This window comes from Channa argus, chromosome 2 (assembly GCF_033026475.1).
Source record: "Channa argus isolate prfri chromosome 2, Channa argus male v1.0, whole genome shotgun sequence".
In the NCBI taxonomy this organism is placed as follows: domain Eukaryota; kingdom Metazoa; phylum Chordata; class Actinopteri; order Anabantiformes; family Channidae; genus Channa; species Channa argus.
In genome coordinates, this window is record NC_090198.1 from 11,527,841 (window position 1) to 11,554,787 (window position 26,947).

Consider the following 26,947-nt stretch of genomic DNA (forward strand, 5'->3'; position numbering starts at 1 on the left):
CAATAAAAGCTCTCCACATAAAAGCTCACTATATCAGTTGCTCTTTGAAGGACAGGACATGGTGAAATGGAAAACAAACATTGGTTAGTTATTAATTACAGCTTTGAAATAAAGATCAGTGCTTCACGCCTCACTTTTCCTCCAACAAACAGAAGAGTCCTTCACCCTCCTTTAAGCGCTCACAAAATACAAACATAAACAGTTTGATCAGATGACTTTGCTAGGAATAGTAATTATCAAAGAGCCTGTGAACAAATGCCCAACGAGAATCCTCCCAAATACAGAAAACAAGCTGTAGGAGGAGGAAGAACGTCATCAAAACAAGCGGTCTCGCCCAATCTCAAGACAGCATTCCAAACTATTCCATCAGCTTCCAAAACTCTGACTAACTCCTACATAACAGCACATGGAGTGAATCATACTTGAGGAGAAAATAAAATACAAAACTACCTCTGTAAAACAACCACCTCTGTTTCCTTAGCGGAGTGCTGTAACACACAATCATCTCATCAAAGATGAGGTGAAACCTTGTGGGACTGACTCAGGGCCAGAAAGCCAATTACGAGGCTGTGGTAGTAGCAAGTTCACATAATGAGGAGACCACATTCCTGCTCTCTCAGCTGTCCACTGCTGCTGTTGCTTTGCTCTACTGCAAAGCTTGTACTTAGCATCACATGGACCAATCCCCCTGGTAACTGCCCTTCAAAAATATGGTCACTGAATTTCATGTGTCTGTTTTTTTTTTTTATGTTCATCAACTCGAGATAAATGAAGAAGAAAAACAGAAAACATTGCTACACATTGCTCATAATCTGTCTGATTTCCACAGTCCCTCAGTGTGCACACCTGAATAAACAAAAGAAAGAGGGAGTGGAACAACGGAGAGGGACAGATAGAAAAGAGAGGGAGAAAACACATGACAAAAGCAGAATTACATGAAAAATGTGAGTAAAACAGTAGTCGGAACAGAATACAAAATGAAGACACTTCCGTGTATCGTATCTTACAAGAAAGGAATCCTCTTTATAAGGAAGAAAAATGTCTGCCAAATGAATCAAACCTAAAAGGTTTCAGATATAAAACATGTTTAAACATACTTGATCTTGGCCTGATACACCAAGGGAAAAGGGAGTGTGTTTTCTGTCAGTGTGCAAAAGTGTGTTATAGATCCTGAGGCCACAATCCGGGAAAAATATGATCATATTTTAGATTATTAGCTCACAGCAATTCATGGACCTGGTCCACAAACAGGCTCACATTTAGCCAGTTTTACATTTGCTCTTAGAATAATAAAGTTAAGGTTTTCAAACCCGAGAACTGAAGGTGGGTCAGAAAGTGAGCGAAGCAAAGATATTGCACAAAGGAACAACTGATGTTATGCAAACAAAGTTTATTAGCCAAGATATTATAGCTGACAAGTCATCATCATGATCAGCAACTGCAGCTGACACAGTGGTCTTACATGTGTCTGAACTAGAATCAGTATCAAAAATTGGGTTATTGCCACATAGGTGGTCACCTAGAAAGAAACTGTCTTGGTAAGTTGATGAAAAAATATGTTTTTTAAGAAAAAAGATAAAGACATATAAAAAGTCCTAAAAAGTAGGGGTGACCCTGAACTGTTGGTTTGTTCGCTGTAAGGAGCCTGATTCAACAAGAAACATGAACTATTGATTAATTCCTGCTATATGAGGAAGCTGAATGTTTGGTTTTACATCGAATTGCTTGGTTTGATAAGATATGTAGCATATATTGGTCTAAATATCAGCCTGTTAATAATCTTTTTAATAAAATTTGAAAAACTCAATCTTTCTAGTTTCAGCCCTGGCTATATCTGAATAAATGCAGCATACAACTCTGAATCTGAAAATTTTGGTCTTTCTGCTCTTGAAATTAGGACTATCAACTTAGGTTACGTAAGTAAATAAAATTAACTATTATTTGTATTGTGAGTAAACTTTGGTTATCGTCAACCTTTTCACTGATGTAAATAAGCTCTGAGGATGTTACCGAAAAACAACCAACAATCACCAATCCCCTTTTTTGGTTCTCTGTGAAAGTATGTTTGCAGGAGGCAGACATTACTGATGGAGTAAACCAAGTTTAATGACTGCTGTGGTTGTTATATTTGGAAAAGTCTTATCCATAATTGACAGCAGATGAACCAGACAACTTTCAGATTAACATAAACATCTGTTTGGAATTCTTTTCCTGACTTACTAAACAAAAGGTAAATGTTTTTTAGTAACATACTCTGACTGTTAGTGTAGATCTACGCCATAGTCAACGTCAAGCTTTATGACTCAGTTGTTGACTAGTAACAAACTGATGAGGAGCAGCACACGAGCGTTTTTGTGGAATGCGAACAACACTTCCAAGACAAAAAAAGCATTTGTTAGACCATATTACATTCCTGTGAATGCTGTTAAGCATTTCTCCAGTAGACTGGAGAATAAACCACCTGCAGCACTGCTGTGCTGCCACAGAACAGCATTTGAAAAGAGAGAAGCTAAAGAGGCCTGCTGCATGCCAGTGAAATAAAGGCACTCTATAGAGGAGAGAAACCATTCTACTGTCTCCACTGCGCAGTTCATCTGCAGCCACTTGCCACAGTCTCAGGGCCTTCCTGTCAATGATTTCCATATATAGAACCCAGGAGGTGCTCTGCCGGCTGTGAGAGGTGTCGCAGCACAGAGTGCCAGAGCCTAGCAGGTCTAAGTCATTAAGCTGTCACTTAAGATTACATGCTGTCTCCACGATTACTCACATAACTGCCTCCATGAACAAGGGGCATCAGTCAGGGAGGGATGCTAAGTGCATGTATATCAGGCAGCTTCACAGCTATGTTATTGATCCGTTGACAGGTAACAAAAGGATGACGTGTGCCGCTGATTATTTAGGGTGATCGAGTAAACTAACTACACCGACAGTCGGTGCAGTCTGCTGTTGCTACAGTTTGTAGGCTTTGCCTGCAACAAAAACAGGCCATAGAGTAGAGTGGGAAATGCATTTCATATTGCTGCAAAGCATCCTTGAATACTAATAATGCCTGCAAAGCTTAAAGCTGTGGTGGAGTAAGGCAAAGAGCTGGAGGGATGGACGAGTGCAGATGACATTGTGAGGGAGATGGAAGGAGAGGGGGAGATGACATTGCAGAGAAGGGGGGAGGGGGGGTGGGGATGATTCAGGCAAGTGGAAACCAAATCTGTTGCAAACATGTTGGTACAGTCAAACAGAAACAGCTTTAGCACACCAGTGACATATTTCCATGACATCTACAGGCATCTGTACGTCAGTTAAATGTTACCAAACACGCTTTGACATGGGAGCGTGCTGACTTGTACTGAGGTAATTGTGTCAGGATTAAGTAGAGGAGGCCTGAGCCCTGCTGTGCCTCTTACGTTTTTATGGCTGTCTTTTAAAATGACCTCACCCCAACCCCAGGTGTCTTACCTTACACACGCGAGCAATCCTTGACACAATGGTGTTGTCAAAGAAGTCGAACTCTTTTCCCGCCTCGCTAAAGAAAAAGTAGATCTTGTCATCATCGCCCACATGATTGCCCATTGGCTGACTCTCCTCAATGTAAGCCGACCCAACAAAGACTGGATCTGTCAAAAATAGAGTTAGGTTAATAAAAAAAATCACTTGTTTTTGAGTTTATACACTTCGCTGGGTATGTCATGGAACGTGTGTAGAAGACAAAAACTTTGCAGAGTTTACCTTGCAACCATTTTAAAGAGTTTTCTGTCTTGAGTGCAGTTCCTTGACCCAAACTCTTATAAATGACTGGTTCGTTTCCTTGGAAGTTGCTAGCAGTACCAGTGTACAGTTCACCGTCTGGAAGAAAACAAAAGCAAACACAAAGATTTTAAATTATGAACTCATTTTGTCATTGATTTAACATAATAAATGACAAAGATATTTTGTGTTAGCACAATAACAGAAGAGTCTTAGGGAGGGATTAGACTAGTTTTTTCCTTCACTCAAACGCAGCTCAATTACTTGTTAATTGCTTGTTAAAGAAGCTGAAAACAAACAGTGTCTGTTGGTGTCCAGCTATTTATCAGACAGCCTGATGCAGACAAACATTAGCAAGGAAATCATGACTCATTACTGAATCAAAGATGTAGCCAACATCAAAGTCTCTTAGGAAACAGCTGAACCTGTTCTCAGAGCCTGTTCTCTCTCAGAAGGAAGACACTCATAATAATACCTTAGAAAAAAAAAGAAAAAGAAAAAAAAAACAGTGGCTACGTACCAACGATGATGGCAGTGGATTTATACTCTGGATTAAAGGGACAGCGACTACGCCCATCTTCCATCACAACCTTGCCGTCATCATCTTTCTCCAGCGTAAATGTTGATGTGTTCTGGAGACAGATGCAAACAGAAAATGTCCTTCAGTCACAGCCGAGTGAAATTCTGCTTATAGTACAGATTGAGCTGAAGTGAGATCAGCAACCTCAGGCTTATCCTTTCCACATCTTTATTACAATACTGTTTTTGAGAGTTTTGGGAGTCTGCCTGGTGACTAAAGATTCACTATTCAATGTGTCACAGCTACAGGAAGAAGCAGATCCAGTGCTGGTTTTTTGTAGTGACCACATCTAAATCCACTAGGCTTGATTATCTGATACAAGTAATGGTAAATGATAACTGTGATAATGGCCTATATTTTTCTAAAATTATGTAAATCCCAAAGTATTTCCTTTGCTGCTGTGTCCTTACATCTTATTCCTCCGTAACACAGACCTGAGAAACTGCTGAGCCCCCCCACAAAAAAAAAAGAGATCAGACATTAAGCATCTGTTTCTAAAATATAAAACACTAATACCTTTAAACCTGCCTTTTTCTAAGAGTGTTTTAGATTATCTGTGTGTGTGTCCTCTGGCAGATTGTATTACACGGAAGGACAAGTGGAATTTATAATATAACTTTACTGATGATAACTACTGAGATTTAGGATATGAAAATTCGTAGGCCATACAACTTCTCTGCTCTTTTTAATATTGTATTGTTTGCTCAATTGTATACGACAGACAGAACTACAGTGAGTAAACAAGTTAACTTCTGCAAACAGCTGCATGATGTCTGCTTTGGCTGTGGAGCAGTTTCATCATGTCTGAGAAAAAGTGATGTCTGAGTAATGTTGGGGTTGGGCTTTTTAAACAGAAAGCCTGTGTTACAAACAGTGGACAGAGAGTTTGAAAGATATTGGCTTTTTCCAGGCAGTGTGGGTTTCACAAGAGCATTGTGGGAAAAGGTTACGTCTTCAAACTGCTTGTTTTGTCTGACCAACAATCCTAAACCCAAACATATTGAATTTTCAAAGCGATAAAAAAGAGAAGCAGCAATTTTACAAAGCAGGAAACATTTAGACAATATTGAGTAACCTCATTTTATCAAAGTGATTTTTCAAATGTCATTATGTCAATGTCACGACTATTCAATGAATCATTTCATTGTTGAAGCTTGACCTATACCAGGGAAAAACTACTGTTGTTTTTATTATGTCTCAGTTAGGTCTATATATGTATATATATACTCTGAATTTATTGGGTTTAATTTAAAATGATATCTAAAGTACACCACAGCAGTGTGAGATTAGTGTATTGTATATCTCTAAACTTTCAGTCTTTTTAGAACAACATTCCCTCTCTAACTGCAAACAGACCTCTCTGTGGCCAGAAATAAGAACTCGCTTAAATATGGGAATATAGGCATTGTTTTAAATGGCAATGGGAAAAATATCTGTGGGCAATTTGTAGTAGCAACTTGTTCCGTGTACTAATAATCAAATCATAAAGGCCAGTTCTGAGGGCCTCCATTGCCTGGGAAATCTTCTCATGCTTCATTCATCATAAGATGTTTGTTTTAATTTATGTCTGTCATTTTGATTGTTTAGTGTATCTCCTTGGCTTCAGTGTTTTGTTACACTGCCTGTTTTGCAAATCTTTCAAAATTAAACATTTATTAATGTTAATACTGTTCATCTCTGAGTGGATCTGGCCCGTAGAAAGGCTCAGGGTGACACGCACACACACACGCACACGCACACACACACACACACACCCCAACACAGTGACTGATTCTGTCAACTTGAGGAGTGCTCATCTGTACTGACCGGCCTCAGACTTGCTTGGAATCTCAGTTCAGGACCTAAAGTCCTGCCAAGCCATCTTCAGTCTGAGAAATCCCATGTTGTTCTTCCCCTCTGACGTCAAAGAGAAAAGTTTAACGCCCGCTTTAAGGGCTGAGCTGTCGCCAAGCTCGATTCCCCCCTATTAGGTAAATCAATGTCAGCCTGCTGCCTGCTACCATCACTCCAGATGTACTCCTCCGCTAGATAAACACATCTACTGCTTCCTTTTTGCACAGCTTGTGTACCCCCCTGTTGACTTGTCTGGCTAAAGTGCCTCAGCAGGATTTGGTTATGCTTGGATAATAAAAGATCCGATACTGACATGGTGGATAAAAGGCCCGATTCCTAAAAATGTATTAAAATTGAAAGCTGTGCTAGTGAGCTCATTGTAGAGAAATAACAATTAAGAAATGACAACGACAATTATATGAAATGACAGGAGAAAAATCTACTCTTGGAAGTGAACAAAAGGTAGATTGAAAGGTCATTACTTACTATGTAGGCGCAGATAGGACTGAAAGCGTAGGTGCCACACACATAGAGGTGAGTGCTATTCAGCCGCAGCAGAATTTTTATGTAATTGAAGCAATCAGTCTGGATGGAAAACAAATGGAGACAGTGTGAAGTCCACATTAAATCCTTGCAACTGAATGGCCCTTAAAATCCGCCTAAAAATACTTGTGATCATAAGCAAATCTTTGAAAGCAAAACACTATTTGATTGATAGAAAAAAGGAAAAATGTTCCCTTTTCTCAAATACTGTTGGGAAAACCTCCCAGCATCAAACAGCAGCTGCCTGGTGAGCTCTCTGTAATACACAGACCAGAGTTGTACACTGCAGTACACAGATTACAGCGGTTTGTTGCCCAGGGATACAACAGCTGGCATGACAACAAGGTAACAGGCAGACAGAGAAAAACAAAAAAAGAGCAATTCCCCCGTGTGCCTCCACACTTGATGAATATATTTGTGGCTGGTGGAAACGGTTTTTCAACGCAAAATGTTAAGCTCATTTTATCTCCTCTAGTGATACGAGAGGAACATCTCAGAGACGACTTAGAAGGAGAAAACAAACACTGCACAGGTAAATCCACGTTTTCAATACTGGCATTACAAAAGTATTTTTAATTTTGTTTTTATTTGGTGCTTTGCTGGAAAAGTTAAAGAAGAACAAAACTGCTCTCACCTGCAGGTTCTTCCCTTTGAAGCTGCACTCCTCTCTCTTTCCAGCAGGAGTGCCCCATGTCAGCTGAAGATGAAAAAGAAAGTCATGTGAAATTCAGGAAACCATACAGATCCTACTGTACCTCAAGAGGACTGACTTTTCTTTAAGATCAAAATATACACAAAGAACTGAGGTACAGTAGGTTGTGGATACAGAACAAAAAAATGCCATTTATCTTGATGCGTAAACAAAAAATAAAGAACCAACTAGTTATTTGACTGATTATTTACCTCATTATTAAATAAACAGAAAAGTCTCACAATGAGCCCAATTCTGAAACTTTCTAAGCACAAACTGATTGTAATTCTTACTCCTTTGGTAAACTCACATTCTTCTGCAGCTTGGTCTTGCTGATGTCCGAGAGGCTGAGGGCAAACAGTGCCTCCCTGGCGCCAACGTAAAGCATGTCATCCTCCTGGCTGAGCAGTAAAGAGGTGTAATTGAAGACACCGTCCACAGAGAATCTTTTGGCTGACCTCTCTTTTGCATCTGGGAAACAACAGGAACAAACACACACACACAAAGAAGATATTCATCAGGACAGGACAGAGGGGGACAGAGCGGTACAGAACATTTCCCGAAGTTCAAAGAACAAGAACAGATTTGAATGTGCTCACAAACTACACTCACAGTGCTGCTAAGTTGTAACAACAGTTTTGCCTTCTTCACTGATTTCACAATACAAGGGCTTTAAACACTTGTTCAATATATTACAACATTTTTTCTGTTTGTAAATACAGCATACCTAATGTTGTAATTGTAATTGTAATGTAAACAAACATAAAAATCACATATAAGTGCGATATGCTGCGGTGTAAACAGCAAACCATAAAGTTACTTTTTCATAATCAACAACCACAACCTTGCATTTTAAATATTGCTTATGCTACATGGTTAATCCTGTAACTCTTTCTCAGATAGGCCCCCAAAAAAGGTATTTTATTTAGATATTTAAATAAAGGAGCCCTATTGGCCTATTGACCTTTCAAACATCTATGCGTGAAAATGCGCAAGTGAGCATTAATGCTTATTCTAATAACAACAGATTTAGTCTAGTTAGTGGCATATCATCAATTTCATAGCTTTCTCAGATTTGCAGTATCCTAGAGAAAAGTACTGTTATTCAGGACAGGAAACCATTCTTGTTATTAAGCATATGTAGTTTAAAAATAAACTAAAATAATTTAATATACATTTATTTTTTGCCAGATTGTTTTATTTACTGAGAAATAGATAAAACGCGAACTAATCATGAAGAAAGCCTTTTGAAATTTTATGTGCTTGATTTGTTGTTGCACGGTCACAAACACACTTATGTCAGTGGCTTCAATGCAAAGCGTTCACCTGACCCTACGGGACCAACTTGTGCTTTAGTGTCTTGCCCAAGGACACTCTGACATGTAGCCAGGAGAGACTGGGAATCGAACCACCGACCCTGTGGTTCGTGGTCGACTGCCTTACGACTGCCTTATCAACTCACAGCCGCCCCAGCCTGTTAGTACTCCTCACAGCTAGAAGGTGCCTGGTTAAAATCCACATGCTGGCTGCAGCCTTTCTGTTTGGAGTTGCTTATTCTCCCCATGCTTCCCACAATACAAAGACATCTAAATTGCGCATGAGGAAATAGTTGTCTGTCTCTGCATGTCGCTGTGTGTCAGCACTATGACAGACTGGTGAGACGGGCCTTGCCTCTCGCCCAGTGACAGCTGGGATCGGCTCCAGCACCCCAGCAACCCTGAACAGGATAAGCGGTTAAGATAATGAATAAATGCTTTGTTGGGCTAATTAGCAATACAAAAGTATGCAAAGAACTGTGAGATTTAAATCAGACAAGTGTGAGAGCCCTCAGATCACATTACATTAACATGGCAGACAGCCTCAGCCAGCTAATTTAGCAATTTAGGAATCCCCAAAAAAATGACGTATAACTCTTGAAAATGAGTTGCAACTGTAACAGATGGAGGTTTGTAGCAGTTAACTTGTGTGTTTTTTTACCTCTGAAGTACCACACAGAGGCTGGTGCGAGCAGCTTCCCAAACTCGACTGCTTATATTCTGAATTTGTTCAGGATTGCACTCATCATGTTAAAGTCAGGCAGCAACTCATTTTTGAATTATTCCACATGCCTGTTGAACCACAAAACCGCCCGAAACACCAAAATAATATCACCAGAAAGAAGGAAACAGTCATCACTTAATAAACACTGAGCCACAAATTTAGCAGGAAACAAGAACACATGGACAGATATCACATTAAGTCCAACCACGACTCAACATGTACCGGTGAGCTTTACTCATGCGCACAGATGTGCACAGATGTCAACGAGCCACGTCCACACTCGTCCTGGGATGGCCGTCTCTCTCCTTCTCAAGGCCAATCTAAATCCCCTTCATTCTGCTACTTGCCAGTGGATCTCTTTAGCAGGCAGTCAAAAAAGTCATATGAGTTACTTTTTCCCCTTCCACATTGCTCCCTTCCCTGCAGCCTCAAATCGTTCCTGTGATGGAGAACAGATTCAATGCACACATTCCCTAAACATCACAAATAACTCGGCCAATGCAGCGGCATTAGCAGCAGCATTTTGCTGCTTTGTACAGTGGACATGAGATTTCAAATAGGTATGACGAGATTTTTGGGGCAAGGCAGGAGGTCTGACAAATGCACACTTTTCAGTTTGACTTATGACGTATGATATACAGTTCAAAGACACAGAATATAAAAAACACATAGGTCAAATAAGCTCTGAAAAACATTACATTAGGGACATCTGAACTTTGTGACCATTCTTCAACTGGGGCCCAGTCTGTGTCTGATTGGCAGGATGTTATCACTTCATATCAAACAACAGCCTCTTCTAGAGTTCAACAAAGACATAAGATATATGTATGTCCTAAGTGTAATCAAATATTTGTACATCTTTTGCTTACATGCTTCATATCCATTGCAGGTCTTGACCATATCTTTGTAAATGTTTATCTAATATCTCCTATTCCAAACATATTAAACACACTCTGTCCTCCCCAGGCCGAAAACGCTCAGGGTCGCGGACTCGATTTGCTTGTCCAAATAAGATTACTGGCTCGTATCTGGGGTCGTAAACACTAATATTTGCTGCAGTTAAACCATTTACAGCCATTTCCCCATGTATAACATGCACACTGAATTCAAATTGAGACACTTCTTAAAGTAAGAAAAGACATCAGCAGTACATTTATCTCCAAAACTCCAGGTGGTGCGTTGGGCCATAAGGCAAATAGAGCCAGTAAACTGCAATAAATGTTTACAACCCACAACTTCAACTTTTCAATATGCTCGCAAACAAATGGTTCATCAAACACTCGAGGCACTTTGGCAGATGCTCGTCTTTCCCTTTGTGGGAGTGAAAGCCAGCTGCACAAGCCACATCTTGTCCAAAATCAAATTTTAGACCCTTTGTAGATCAACAGCCCTCACTCGGTTTAAAACATTGTGACATCTGGAGTCAATGAAGAATGGGGCCTGTCATTAAAATCAGGGGAGGGGAACCAAAAGAAGAAAAAAAATCTTCCCATTGTCATCCACAGGCCACTTAGGACAAGAAGAAATAGAACTTTTCCTATGTGAAGAATATCTAGTTTATTTCAAGCTAAATTAAGTTTGTTAAAAGCTGTCCTAGATGCTCATAAAGAGTTAAGCTCTGTCCCAGTGGACCCTGCAGTTGCCAGACAAAGGATGGCCATCTCTCCACTCAACAGGGGGACATATCCTAGCTTGACTGTCATGGCTCCCTTGGGTTTTGGCCATTCACTGGAACCAAAAGCAGCCATCCTTCAGCATATTAAAACTCTGTGACATAAATCACAGAGACATCTTTTTGGACAGACAATGGAATAATGAGCAGAGGACACTCATGAAACTCAGAAAGCAGGCAGCGGCTGCTCTGCAGGAAGATAGCGGGAGTGGGAGGGTCGAGGTCATAGTACTGAGTGGGAGATGTGGTAACCAGGAAGATGGGATTGTGATGCCAACTTATGAAGAAGCATGAAGACTAGGGAAAAAAAACTGTTACTTTCAAAGCACTCTGAGATGGATTTTTGATAAGAGCAGAAGGTCAAGCAGGAACAAATGTCAGTGCTGTGTCAAGTTGCAGTGGTTTCAAACAGACACTACAAAGCCTCCTCTCTCTCTCCTTTCATTTACGGCAGTTTGTTCCTTTTAGGAGTTTATTTTTCTGTACTTCCTGATGCAGCACGTCACTTGTGTGTTTTGACATTTTTGCAGCAGAATGCCGGCTGTCTGCAGAGACCAGCTGCTGAACTGCCTTTCACAGCCAGGCTCCAGGTTCATTCATCACCCGACTGTTTAATCAGCTGGCTGTCACCAAGCTCTGCTAAAGCTCATCACATCACACCTACCGTGAACTTACTGTTTTACTGTTGGGGCTAACGTGCTGAATTAGTTAGTAGCACAGGTTCTATGAATTTCGGCCTGGACGTCAAACAGAGGACAGGGGTTGCAACTGGCCAGTGATCCAAATCTTGGTCTACCAACACTCAAGTACTGAAATTAAACTCAGGCAGTGCATCCATTATTGTTTGAACGTATTGAAATTATTCAATGTACTTTGTAACTGTTCGATCAATCAATGGGGGAAAAATGATCCTTTTCTAAAACCTTGAATGTTTGGTGCCTGAAATTCATTGACTGTTGGAAACACATTCATATGTCATGCCAATGACAATCAGCTAAATAGAATAATAAAATTCTCCTTTTTTGTATTTTTTGTATAGTGTGATCCACTGAATATGAATTGCTTTTATGATTGAGGTGTCTTCCTGTTTTATTACTTAATAAAACACTGTCATGACTTGACTTGACTTGACTTGACTTGACTTGACTTTACTTGTCATAGTCAATTGTACACTGGGGTGGTGCTCCCCCTCTTGAGCATTACTAACAATGGGTTATTTTGGGAATTTTAAATTGTTTATTTGGAATTCTATTCATCAGATGTTCATTAGATGCGTAGTTTATCACAGTTAAATTTTATTAAGTTGGTTTGTCCCGTGCAATAACATGCACCAATAATAATAATAACAAATAAAATCCAGTAGAATCCAGCATGTGCTGTACAAATCGTACATGGCAAAAGTGTGAAAGTTTGACACAGAATCTAAATATTGGGCTTCACCAGCTTTTGACCACACCACAGCACCTATGAACACGGATTGTTACGATTAGTGCACACTCACCTGCGGAGGAGCTTGCACGTGATCTTTTGCACGATGCATGTTTACAGCTAGAACGGCTCCGATGTAGCAGACATGTTAGTGATATCATTTTATAATATGCTAAAATCCTTACCATATTTTTAACTTTTAGACAAAAATACAATTCAGAAAACTCAAACGGTGTGAAAAGTAAAGACCTCTCAATCAGCACATACATCAATTAAGATTTGCATGCTTATGAATCCTTTCATTCATACCACAGCAGAGTCTGCCTGCTCATCACTGAGGTAACCAAGATATCATCAGAGGGTGCCAGCTTTCAGACATGTGGCTGAGAAATAAAATACACGCCAGCACTCTCGCAGGCATCATACTTCACTGAAAACAGAGCAGGATTAACTTTTTTCCTAAGGTTTAATAGTACTCTAAGGGTGGGGCGAATGATTGGCTGCCTGGTAGGTAAATGTCTGCCAAGACACTCTTAAAAGCCCCGACTGTAAACATGCCCCAGATTTTCTAATGTAGCATGAGCCAAGTCACATGGCAAGGGGGCAGCAGGGACAAAGGGGGTTCGTGTACAAGCAGATTGAGAAAACTCAAAAGAGAGGAGTGCGAGCAGATATTAATATTATACTAACATTATACAAACTCATAATACACATTTATTACATGCAAGGTAAAAGACTAGAAAGACACTGCAATAATAAGTAACTAAATAAAATCAAACAATATCTCTGCAGCTACGAAACAGTGCACAGCTTCAAGGTTCTCTGTTTGACATGATTTGAGTACAAGCCTGATAGCAGGACTAGAGTCCTGGACAGCTTCAGACAGAAGTCACTTGAAGGTGATTGCAGCACTTAGTCAGTGACTACTGGAAACCAAGAGCAGCCTGTTCTGTGCTCCTGCTGCACGCCAGCCCAGAAACCTCTGGTGAGGAGGCAGAGTGGGTTACAGGGTTAACGCGAATCAATGTTTGTTGAACTTGAACAGTGCACAATTTTGTAGATGTAAAATAAATGAAAACTCCAAACCAGAACTTGATAGGGCCAAGGAGAGAGAAAGTAGCTCAAAGCAAATCTGGGGGCTGGTAGCACAGTGTTACACCTACAGAAAAGCTGTAAGACCATCAGGCCAAAAGGTATACACATGGACTGCGTTTACATATACTTTAGGAACCGGGGTACTCGGAGAAATCAGCTTTCTCTGGTAATCAGGAAACGGGTTTTACATGCACTCAACCTGTTTAGAGGGGAATGAAGTGTACATGCAGCAGAAGAGTAACCTGATTTCTCATCCACCTCAGACTTATTTTAGAAGCCTGGCGCACAGATTTTAACTGTATAATGACAGAAGATGCTTCCTTCTGACTTTTCTCTCTCTGCTTGTGCCTGTCTCTGTGTGTGTGCATGTAGCAGAGTTACAGCACAGAGGGAGAGAAAGGAAAGACACATGAAGCTGATCCACAGTAGTCTGAATGTTAAAAATCCACTAGGGAAAGTGACTTGTTTACATTTCTACGAGACACTTTGTGTAAATTTAATTTTCTGTCTGGACGTTGTTTTAAAAATGAGGCGGTATCGCCCCAATAACTCATTAACGACCACGGCTTTCATTCATTGTTTCACTCAGCTGCATACAGGGGGTCTGCAGCCTTTGGTTTTACACATGCGCAGTTGGAGAAAGCTTGGTTACTCATATATATGGCAGAGTTCTCTGACAGAAAGCTACCTGGGGAAACCCGGTTTACTTAATCCACCACCCCGATTTTGGAAACCACTTTCCCCATTTACATGACACTTTAGAAGGTTTCTTGAGAAAGCCGACTGTAGCCCTGTTATTTAAGCCAATGTAAACGTGGTCTGCTGTGATGTTTACAGTAACAGAACAGATGATGTGGTTTCCCTGTAAGTGTGTGTGTATACGATGTGTATTGTGTCTGTGTATACTATATATACACACCGATCAAGCATTGATCAAACATTATGATCACCTGTGCAATTCAATTGAATACAGTAGCTCTTTCACGAATTCTACTTTTTGAATGTTTTTGTAGTTTTTGTAAATGTGTGGACATGTTGAAGAGGTGGTTCTAATGTTTTGGCCACCCTGTTAAAAAAGAATAAAACTTTAGAACCACCTCTTCAACACGTCCACCCACTTTGAGCATATACTAGAATTATCACATTTCTGACAATTTCAACTTAAGAACTAAGAAACTATAAAACTGTAAAAGTAGAGTCTGTGTATGTATGCGTGTGTGTGTGTGTGTGTGTGTGTGTGTGTGCGTGTGTGTGTTTGTGGCAGCCCTCTGGCTCTGTGATGGCCTGTAGGTTTTTGTCTTGCCCTAGGCTGTGTTTGTTTGGTTTAGTTGTCTTTGTCTGTGTAGTCTTGCATGATGCAACACTACACATCCACACATTAACACTGTCGATGGAGTATTTCATTTGTTTAGTTTACATATTTAGCTGTAATTTATGTAAATAAACAGACGTTTTTTGATCTTGTGTATTCCCCTCCCTAGCCATGACCTCAGACAGTGCACACATTATACAGAAATACTGCACCTTACAGAAAATAACCAGCGCCCGCCAGTGTGTTTGTGGTGAGTGAGGATTATGCAGCTAAAAGGTGGCAATGATTCCACACTTAAGTGCAAAAAATGTGCAGAAAACATAACAGAAAAATATAAATTGAATATTCATTGGAAATACTGCAAAAATATATATATATAAAAAAAATCTCCTTTAACCTCTGTTAAAAAAAAGAGTAACCCGGGTATGTACTGAGAATGGTGAGTGCATAAAACATTACATTCCTCTAAAAGCGGTGAACAAGGGGCTGACACAGACATGCTGCTTTGCTCTGTAATTATTGGCTCTTAGGTGTCATTCTGATGCACTCTGGATTGGCACGCACCCACCAAACACTCAAAGCAGCAGAGGGAAGGAGTGCAGTGTTTATCACAGCTGACAGATTACAAAATCCTGGATAAACCTATGTGGATGGTCTCAGTGAGTCACGATAACTGAGTGCGTAATTCAAACACAGTGAGACACACAGATAGTGGTTGTAAATTCGTCTTCACTCGCAATTTAAAACATGTCTCTGTTTGTCGCCTGCGGGATGCCTCGTCACCCCATTCCCTCCACAATCTCACTCCTACCCCAGAGAGACGGTAGGAGTCAGTGGAATTCTGATCAACACAGAATGAGGCCATTTGTATTTTGTGCTCCAAGTTCTAGCTACATGCAAAACTAAAGCTGCTAAAAGAGTAACATCATTTTATAAATCGGATGTAACAGCTAGCACCCATTGTAGTTGGTAAATTAATATACTACCTCATATGAAAAACAATTTGGTATGTTTCAAGAAGTGCAGTTAGGAAAAGAACTCCTCTTACTCATTATAAAGTGTATTATAATTTGAAATGGGATTTAATTCCTGTAATTGGGCCTCATTAGCATTTTTTTATTGTTAGCCACAAATAGGCCTTTCATACGTGAAATTCAAACTGCATTCACATGCATATAATGCATGCATGTGATTCAGTGTTGGTGGATTGCATGGAGTTGGTGGCAGTTTGTAAAGCCACCATACAAAGATGTATTAGGTTACTGGGAACACACAAGGTACTTGTGAAGTTTGTTTGTCATTAGGTTATAACTAAATGTGAGCATTCATCAAAAACGTGTTTACAAAACAAGAAAACACTAATTGTCTGCATATTCTGAACCAATACATTTGCTTCACTATTGTGGATATTAAATCTCACGGTTACCACCAGGTGTCAAATTCAACCATGACTAAAGTTTTGACAATAATAACTTACGGGATATTGCGCAGCTTCTGATGTTTCATAGCCTAATTCATCTTCTACTACTTGAAATGTCTTTAATTTGGTAATTACTTGGATCTTCGTACACACAGACACACGCATGCACTCCAAGAAAGATTGGCTTGATGAATGAAACGATATGTGGCCAAGTAGACTTCAGGAGAGAGAAAAAAAAAAGTCATTTGTGTTGGCACTGAATCCAGATCCAGATGGCTTGCAGTCACTTGCAGATGGTTTCTGCTATCCCATCAAAGCACACTTTAGTACATGACTATTGCTGTTGTTTAGTTTGTATACTGGTTCATTTTGATCTGGGCTTGTCTGCAAAGGCCCTTGATGAGAAGTAACTTATGACGAGAAGTGGTCAAGCATATATGCTCCATGCTAATGAATTTTCTTACACAGACCCCGCTTCTTTTAAACAGCTGTAAGCTTTCACTCCTGCCATTCTACTGTCACATTTATTTTCTGTAGTCATGCTGCTGAGAGGAGCGTCGTGAGCTCAGGATCGCCAAACTTGCTGCACCAACCTCCATGTTTTGGAACGAGGATTACTCTTTCCTAACACAGTTTAAAAAATATTCAGGTGTGTATCTGTCAACAGGTGGCATACGGATGTACTGACAAGGACAAAGCCTCCTCTCTTGTGCCAATGTGTGCTACACCTGCAGACAGCAGCATACTGTTGGTTTTTGTTACATGAAGCCAGAATTCGGACCCAAAGTCAGAAACTTTGAAAGAATCCTTCAGCTCAGTCTACATACTATACAGTCAGCCAGGCCTCATAGGGACACAAATATGAATAAGGGGCATGTGGAGTGTATTAACACACTGAAACTGAATCAGGAAAGCTCTGACTTTTAATAAAAGATATATGAGATGGCTGCTTCTCACCATTTCAGTCCTGACACAACTTAAAAAGGAAACCTGAAATGTTTCATGAAAAATAAGAGCACACATTTAGATTATATAGTTAATGTAATATCTATTTTCTAATGTAATATATATTTACATTACAAAATATTGCCTGGTCTGGTTTTGTCTATGGATTGAATTATGATGGACTATGGTACTAAGGTGTTTGGTTTATTTTTTTGTTTTTTAAAAACTGTTGCTATTAACAATAGCACAAGGTGACGTTAGGGTGAAACACAAAAGCCAGCGTATCATAGTACTTCATCAGACTCAAATTACCCAAATTATTTTCAGCACACACCTGTGTGACTATTTACAGTTACACATCTAAAAACAAAGTGTAGACAGTGAAAGATGCAAAAGCACCATGTTGTCACATTTATGGTGACAATATGTACAGTTTGAAAGTGATTTGTGTGTGACTGTGCAGAAAACCAACTATTTTTGCTCGTATAGGAAAAAAGTGCTTGGTGATAAAAACTGTAGTTTTTCAACACCCTTTTAATATCGAATGCGATAAAGGCACATGCTTTTCTGTGAGTATCAACAATGAGGTTTAATAAAATGCATTTCAGTGTCATAAAAGAAAATGTTAAGTAGTTTGACTTCAATTCAAAAGCTGTACAGGGTTATTTACAGCCAGCACCACAGAAACCATGTCAATGCTAAATGCTCTACCATTCTACGAAAAATCAAATTAATTCCATCATAAAAGTTTTCTTCATGCCACAGTGGACGTAACTGTGAAAATCACTGCTGCAACATGTTAATGTGGTATTCTGGAGAAACCTCCGCTGCATCACAGCAATAGAGTAAGAAAAAAAGGACAGCTCTATAACCTCAAATTCCTCTCCGTCCATCTTAATTACCCTCTACACCATTATTTCTCTCCGCTTGCCATTTTCTTCAAATCAAATGTTCCTTGTTGAAATCTGCCGAGACTGAACTTTTCTGTACATTCCCTGGAGCGTGCAAGGGATGCAGCCATTAAAACGTCCAAAACAGACGGAGCTGATGTACTGTAATTATTCTCCATTGTTGCGGCTGTTATGCCGTTGTAATGCAGGCACTTGTGAGCGCCACCTCTGCTGGAAGCCGCAGACCACTTTTCTTTCAGGATCAGTGGGCGTGTCCTTGTCGGGTTTTAGGTGGGCATCGGAGCATGTCTAAACCCTCATGAGTATTTGCACTGACCCCCCTCTCGCAGCCCCTCCTCTGCTTCTGCGCTGCGATCCACACCCTGCCAAGGTCACTGGATTAGCATGCATGAGAGAAAGAGCACAATATTCTCTGAACATAAACCAAATGGTAACGGGAAAGGACACTGTGTACACGGGGTATGCGAGGCGCATCCAATACCTCGGCTTAAGAGAAGGATTTTGATTGGGTTCTGTACTAGTACCCTGTGTCAAAGTGTAAGACTGAAAATGTGTCCTTTGTTTGAAAAATTATATACAGTCCTTTGATGGAAATGTGCCAGCTTGAGGTGCTGTGGCTTGGAAATCTTTATTGTCTGACCAGTGTATAAAATGTCTTCTCTCTTCCATGTCACCGTGTCTAGAATTATATAAAAACTGAAACCGACTATTCAAATGAACACTTTGAAACGAACAATTCAAATGAACATTACCTGCAATCGGGGACAGAACTGGATCTTTCATGTGATGAATAACTAATATTGTTATAAAATTTTCCTTGAATAGAGAGAAAATAAAGGTGATCACTATAGACTGACATTTGGAAAGAGCCAGTCTTTATGCTGAGCTACTATCAGTCTGTGAGCTTAATATTTAACAGAAATAGATTGAAGTTCCACCAATCACCAGCAAGACACAAATAAGAGAAAACCGTTGAGAGTAATGACTAAGATGAGTCTTATTAAATGCAGAAACTGGGTGACCTCAGTACTCAGAATTTGAATCTCTCCAGCTTGTTCCAATAAAAGAAAAACAAAGAGGTAAAACAAATTATCTCCTCCTCACAACATCCTGCCTGAGAGGTTTGTGATAAGTGAACGATACATGCCGCATGCCTAGCCGATGTTAACTGCTTCAGGTCCCATGATCCTTTGTGCTGCATCTCTGCAAAAGAGCCATAATGAAAAACAGACAAGCTCTCACACTGCAGCGACCACAAAAACCTCCACTTACTGCACATGAGAGATTAGCCTGCTCATTAGGAGCGAGGGGAGAGGGAAGGAGCACAAAAAGAAAAGGGACACTTTTCCAGGAAAAAGGCTGTGCTGAAGCAAGGGTCCATTCTAAAAAAAAGAGCCTGGGCGCCCACTTTTTCTTACACAACTACAAACCAGAATAAAAGTTTAAAGGGGTGCCCTGCTTCACATGTTTTGTAATAGTGGTTTGGGTTGAACTGAGACAAGTTTATATACGAAGCATTTAGCATGTGAGTGATGATGCGGACCCTGTTTATGCAAAGCTGCACTTTTGATGAATAGGTTACACTCAGTGTCAGTGACATTTCAATAAGATTCTCTACACTATATTATTGGCTGAAAAGCATGTTGTCTCACACTACTACTTACGCTCCTCAGCATCAATCACAAGCTGCTTATGTCAAAATACATGAAATTTAGATTATGAATGCTGAGTGCAGCAACGCAAATGGGGGAGGAAAAATCCGTGGTTTGAAAAAGACTCGGTTGCTGGGAACCAGCCTTGAGCCAATGTAATCCATTTAGTACTTTGAGAAACGAGTTAAATGGCTCCAGTATGTGAAAGCTTGTTCCTGGATATGAGCGATGCCAGCTTGAGATGGTGCATGTGATTTACAGCATGACGCCTGTCTCGGTTTGCTAAGGAGCGAAGGAAACGAGCATGTTTTTCTTTAGGAACTTCAAATTCAGACAGGTAGTGTTTACAGGAGCCAAAATACACCTACATCCACACAAGCCTATACTTTGGTAGCTGCTGGATTGGCAGTTGCCTTTATCAGCAGTTTTGCAAAGCAGACACAAGGGCAGAACAAAAACACACTGTGCGAACAAGGGAGCTAATATTAAGAATCAACGCAATGTGAGTGTTTAGCAATTCTTCCCTGAATAGCAGTCAATTCCCCCTGTGTGCCACCTTCAAACAGCAACCTTATTTCCCTCCTAGTTCATTTGTCATAAGCCGCCATAATGTATCAATCAAATACCAAAAATCTGTCATAAGAACAACTAGCATAAAAAAAGCCCCCTGTTTTACATGATCAAGTTTAATCCACAGTTATTACAATAAGAGTAGCGCTGCATTGTGTGTGTGGAACATTACATGCAATGAAGTCAGGTACAGAAACAAGGAGACACATTAGGTTTATTTTTGTGATAAATAGTCACATTTAGCTGAACCTTGCAAAAAAGTTTATTATTATTAAAAATAGAGGAAGAGTCCAGTGTGTTTGAATACATGAAGTCTACTGTAATAAGAGCAGCTGAACAGTTAGCGGAGACCTAATTGTTTTGCTTTATTTGTTCTTCTTTCAGAGAAATCTCAGGTTATGCCACGCACATTTCAGCATGCCATTCTGTAAAGACTTAGGGTAAAAAATAAATAAGAAAGACACAGGGAGCAATCTTTTAATTGCACATATTTATGAGAAGTGGTTTTTGTAATGTGGGTGTCTTGGCAAGTGTGCATGGGGGCCTGTAAGCACGTCTGGGAGTACAACTTTGCAGAGCCTGCTACGTTACACATTACAAACAGCTGTTTGTTGTGTTTATTCACCGCTGACCTGAATATGATATTTCGTGTGAGCTTGAGAGTTCTCTAAACCCTGTCCTTCTTTAGTTACTGTGCTACAGGCTTTGCCACACCTTCCTTTCTCACACTGCAGATTACAGATTTTCCCACAAAACTGTTAGTAAGCTTTGAAACAACAGGCCATTGTAAACGTAAGCAGACTCCTTAGTTTGAGGTGGTGATGATATATTTGTTTAATCAGGTTTCTCAGCTGCAGCCAGCTAATTAAGCTGCTTTATACCTTAGTTTTAAATGCACTCTGGCTGAAGTTTCACGTTGCCAGGCATAAAACTGGGAACAATGTATAGGGATTATGTAAAGATTGAACAGGATGTGTTTCATATGTCCTTTAACTACACAAAATAATTTTGTAAAAAAAAAATAAAATCATCCAAATGTTTTATTACAGGGTGCCACACATTCAACAGCCTCATGCACAATGCTTAAGAATAATGATTCTCAATCTAGAGTATGGCTCAAACAATTCCTTGAGAAAGTTGATTACTAAAACCCCTTATGCAATCAACATAACTAAATTCAGTATACTGTACTGTTGTCCAGTGGACTAGGTGTTTGAGTGCTGAAACGAGAGAGACAATGGCAATGGTAAAGAGAAGAAATGGGCCAGATCTGTGACCTTCAACCCACAACAGAATTGATATGTGTGTCTCCAAAATGATATCAGACGGGCAATTTTTAGGCCCAGCTGTGGTAATTTTATTAATTACATTATTTAACCTGCCGTTACAGTTATTGAGCTGCGATTGGACAACTGCTTTTTCAGCAGAGTGAGACAATAACATAATCTAGATTAAATAAAAGTACTGTGTGCATTCTCACTTACTGTATGGGAAGCTGATGCGCGGTGTGACATCATCCTCAGTGGCCATCACTGATTGCAGGCAGCTAGCCAATAGCAGTACAGCAGCCAGAAGACAGTGGTCAGTTGCAGCAGTTATCCACATGGTTGTCTGATCCTCTCACTGAGACATACACCGATTTACAGTATACAGTGCTTTAAGATTCCTTGAAATTCATTAAGCTCCTCTTGACTCCAGAGCGGTTTATTCTCTCACTCCCATTTTCCTGCAGGCTAAGGGGGACTGAGCATGCCCTTGACTTGATTCTTGTACTCCCACTGGTCTTTACAGATGGTTAGTAGACTCTTATCACAGAGCAGAGGAATCCTTTCTGGATTAAAGGCAGCTTGTTTTCATCCACTCATGTTGCTCTTCGGTGGATCAGCACTAAGCTCCGACTTGTGGCCATTTAGTTAAAATCATTTTGGATCTGTAGAGAAAAGAAGGAGAAGCTGTTTCTACGGGTTTGATCCATGTTAAAAAAGATTAAACACCAGTTAAAACAACAGATCCATTTCCAACATCTGACACTATAACCAACAAAGCAGAAAGAACTGATCCATTTGGCAGTGGTTCATTCTGGAGGATGGACAAGCAGATCAACAAATCAAGAGTGCAGGAGTTAAGATATCTATCCTCTTTGACAGCAAACAACGATGTTACCTAAATGTCCCACCTTATCTCCCTTTTCCTGAGACTTGAATAATTACCTGTAGCACATGGCTTCAGCAAACATATATTTATGCTTCTAATGTTTACTCTCTGGCCACACTGTCAAATAAAAACTCAAACAAAATCATGCAGACCACCAGCCAGCTCACATGAACACACACATTATGTGGTAGCGCAAAGGCTTTTGCAAACTTTTAAGTCTAAGTGTATGTTTGCTGTTTGCATTGCAGGCCACAAAGTTTTTCTATGAGATAAAATGCCTGCTGGATTTTTTTAACTCCTACATTTAATTATGCTGTTGTCAACAATTGGTAAAAGATCCCGAGAAGATAATATGGGAGCTTGGCTTGTATACTGTGTCTATGTGGAAGAAACAAATGAAAGAACAGTGAGTCCCAAGACAACTCTGTAATTTGTCTCAAAGAGGCCCAATGAACACATCTGCTCTCAGACTTTTATTGGCTTCAGTGTGAGTGTGCAGATAAGGAGCCTGTTATGTATGCTGAGATTGTATTACTTAGGAGGGGGTCGACTCTCTTGGTAAACACCTGACATTGGTATTACTCTACTCTGGAATCTGCTTCATGCCTATAACAAACACGGGGCACAATCTATTTATCTTTTCAAAGTTGCATTAAAATAAAATAGAAATAAAGTTGTTCTTAAACAATAACCTCCATTGGTTTAAATTGCATACCTGTTGCAAAACTGAACACAGATCCAGCTACATTAGCATTCATTTATTTACAGGTAAATCATGGCTACGGCCACCTTGCAAACTTTTATGGCTCTTCTTTTGTCTCCACCAACACTAAATTTCCTAGCGCAAATATGAACTATGTCTGACTGCTCTTTGATGACACGTAAGTAATGAATGCTGTTTAGCAGTTCTTATTCTGGAAACACTCGTCTGTTCAGCCAAAAGTGATGTTATAGGAGCAAAGAGAGCAAAGTAAAGCAATTTGTTTTGCCTGGAAAACTAAAATGAGCTGAACGATGCTATAAGGTGCAACAGAGCTGAAAAGAACTGCAAAATTAGATCTAAACTATCTATTGCTTTGTTATCGTAACCAACTTTTTGCGTATTACTAGTCATTTCATCCGATGTAAAACATTGACTAAAGCTACTTTAAACATAGCCTTGCTAGATGCTCTGTGAGACTGCATTTGACACAGCAGTGCTTTACATTGAATATTAATAAAACATGCTAATATGCCCTTGATCACAATGTTAAAATCCTAAAATAAGTGTTTAGCATTTTAACCTTTTGTTACAGTGCAATTGCTCATTAGCACAAAACAAAGAATTAGAAATGTTTATGCTTAAATTGAAATTTTGTTAACCTAAATTCAAGGTTAGGAAATAACCAACATTATTACGACTTTTCCTGAGTGCAAACTGAATTATTATGGTTTCAGCAGCGTCCTCAGGAAAGTGTAGACACCGCGGTTTAGTGATCAAAGCAAGAACTGTTATGGGATGTAACACAAATCACTACTTCTTATTGCCCGTCTCCCCTGAGCTCCCACATCCAGTAGGTAGTGACGTTTATAAAGTACTGTAAACACTGGAGAGCACATGGCGTCACTGGACTCTGCATCACTGCAACTACTCCCACAGGACCTCATCCAAATATTTACAGTTAGTAAATCCAAAAACAGAACAAGAAAAGCAGGATTCAGAGGTGCTCATGGTTATCTGGTGAGACAGGGCTCAGCTGAGGAGTTGCATTTAAAACTTCAGATGGGTCTGGAAAAACAGGACAAACTGCAGCAGCCAGCAGGATGAATAGATTTACAGCCCATCCCTGACTTGTAACTGGGTAACACACTTAGACTGGCACCAAGCAGAATTGGAAGTTGGCTGACTGAATGGATGCTTTACTCGCTGGCTGGGGAGCGGACATTTTTGTAGATAGGCAAAAGGTCATCTGTCTAACTTATACCATGGCAACACACACTGCATGTTTTACTGAATACAACATAGGAGACCCCTTTCCCCCTCATCTCTTCATCTGTGTCTCTTTCTGCCCCTGGGGTCTTGAGCAGTAAGCCTGTGTCACTCTTCACTTTACTACCACCTGCACTGGCTCATGCTGCTCTAGTGAACTGAATCACTGGAGGCCGATACATCCACCCGTGATCCTGTAACATTACCTCCTCCTCCTCCTTCTCCTCCTCCTCCTCTGCTGGTCCCTCTCATGTCTGCTGAGACTGCAACAACAAGCACGGCAGACTTGCATGTGTCACACGCTCCAGGTCTCTGTGCTCCCAGGGCATATCCTTATGTAACTCCAGAGGCTTTTTAAATTTTAATGAAAAGAGAGAGTGCTGTTAGGAGGGTTCCCTGGCTCTCTGATAAATTAGGAAACTTTCTGACTAATTCTGTAGCACGGCAATGCTCGAAGAAGTTTCTCATAACGTACCGCATTCAACTTTCAGTGCCACCAAATAGTAATTAGCACAATAAAAATATCTTTAGTGGTCCCTGTGCACAACTATGTGGTACAGGTACAGTAAGAGGTGTCTAGCTGAATAAATGTCACGCGCACATCCTGGTCTTTTGGTACACTGTAATTGGTTATTATAATTGTTATGCTTAGCACTTTTAGCAAATTTCTCCTGTTTCAAATTACAACTGATAAAATATGTGTGCTCAGTCATAACTAACAATGAAAAATAAAATGAAGAAAGGCTCGTGGGTGTGACAACTACTGTATAATGTCCATACCAAATTGACAAACACTGCACCCATCCCTACACAGTCTTTGTTGACTACTATGTCACAAATACATGGATTTCAGTCAAATAATCCTGTAACATCCTAATCCATTCTGAAGAACAATGAGGCATGGATCTGAAGTAAAGGTATTAAATATTAATAAGCATTAAATCATATTTGGCACAGAGTGCTCGACTAAAGAAACTGATCTTATTAGAAGCAACAATTATAGGACTTAGTGTATAAGATTAAAGCCCCGTTCAACTGGAGCAGTTGCAGTGTAGGCAACCCACTATGTTCAATGCCATAGGACCCATCTGTTCATCTAGGAGAGGGTCTGCTGCCCCTTGTACCTATGAAGGGGGAATCTGGTGCCATATTGCTTAAGGCTACAGATTCATTAACCTTTCAAAAATCCCTCGAGGCTCCCTATTAATACCTGCATCTGTTAAAAGGAGAAAAGATGTGACAGACATATTGGACGATATAAAATACTCCGCCAGGTCACGGTGAGTTCACTGGATAGTGAACAGCATGACTGCTAAACGTTTGCCAGGTTTGCATAAAAAAAACACTGATATCTATGCTTGACCCGCTCCCAGTAACGCATATTTGCAAAGTGACTTGTCTCGCATTTAGGTTTTGTCCTCAACTGAAACACTCATAGAGATAATCAGCAGCCTGGCAGGCTGCTGAGCACTATCACACAGAGGTTGACATGAGGTAAGATTGGGCCGCTGTCCACTCCATTGACAGTATCGCACAGTACATCTAAGTCCTAAGCAAAGGGAACTATAAAAGCATTTGCATTTAATTGCACAGGAGCAATTGAATTAGAAACGGTGTGAGTTTTTGCCAGGTTTAAGGGTGACTTTGTAAAACCTTATGGGACTTTGGGAATTTTGTAAATTTATTATAAAAATTATATTTCACTTCAAGTATGATTTCAGTGACATTCAACTGTGGATCTTTCCATTTACTGACATTATGAGCTCTTGTGCTTTGTTTGTATAGATTCCCACTCATGGCGCATCATAATTAAACGCAGCGTTAGCCTCGTCGCTTTAGAATGTGAGTAATTACTCATCACTTACTACTTAGAGAAAAATTAACCACATTACTAAGGACTCAATGGCAGATAATTATTTCTCCAGCTCAATCAAACAAGGCCTGCACAGCATCTGCATCACATCTTCAGTATTTAGCATATGTTGAAATAGAGAACGATTTATTGTGGTCGAACATGCGGCCACGCCTAAGTTTTATTGACTGTACTGACCGTCAACAGCTAGCTTAGGTCCCTGTGGCTAAACAAAACATAGCAGCACTTTAGTCCCATCTGGTAAATAACTAATAAACACATGACCTTTGACCTGTATTGGTAAATTACCTACACTTTTTGGATACTGAGAAGATACTGTGTATTAAATACAGCACGGTGTCCAGCACTTTGTGTGAGGACTGGGTACCAAATTCCCTCTCATCCAGCCCACCTGGGAATGATACAGGGGTGAGGTAAAGATGAAAGTTTCAGCTGAGCAGACTGTTTGCAACACCAAGATAGCAGTCTTCTAAATAAATCACGGCTGGGTTAAAAATAAACTGTAACCCTCACTCGAA

The 26,947-nt window shown here is 40.1% G+C and overlaps 1 protein-coding gene across 3 annotated transcripts in view; it reads right to left on the minus strand.

The window, feature by feature from the left end:
- sema4bb (sema domain, immunoglobulin domain (Ig), transmembrane domain (TM) and short cytoplasmic domain, (semaphorin) 4Bb) overlaps positions 1 to 26,947 on the minus strand; it is a 51,758-nt gene that overhangs the window by 9,358 nt on the left and 15,453 nt on the right. For all 3 annotated transcript variants that reach the window (XM_067495350.1, XM_067495352.1, XM_067495349.1), the window contains exons 2-8: positions 21,918 to 22,363; positions 7,699 to 7,859; positions 7,332 to 7,394; positions 6,641 to 6,739; positions 4,262 to 4,373; positions 3,724 to 3,840; positions 3,454 to 3,611 (exon numbers count right to left, since the gene is read on the minus strand). In XM_067495350.1, coding sequence (XP_067351451.1) covers positions 3,454 to 3,611; positions 3,724 to 3,840; positions 4,262 to 4,373; positions 6,641 to 6,739; positions 7,332 to 7,394; positions 7,699 to 7,859; positions 21,918 to 22,038 — 831 coding nt within the window. In that variant the 5' untranslated portion in view covers positions 22,039 to 22,363. The remainder of the gene's footprint in view (positions 1 to 3,453; positions 3,612 to 3,723; positions 3,841 to 4,261; positions 4,374 to 6,640; positions 6,740 to 7,331; positions 7,395 to 7,698; positions 7,860 to 21,917; positions 22,364 to 26,947) is intronic.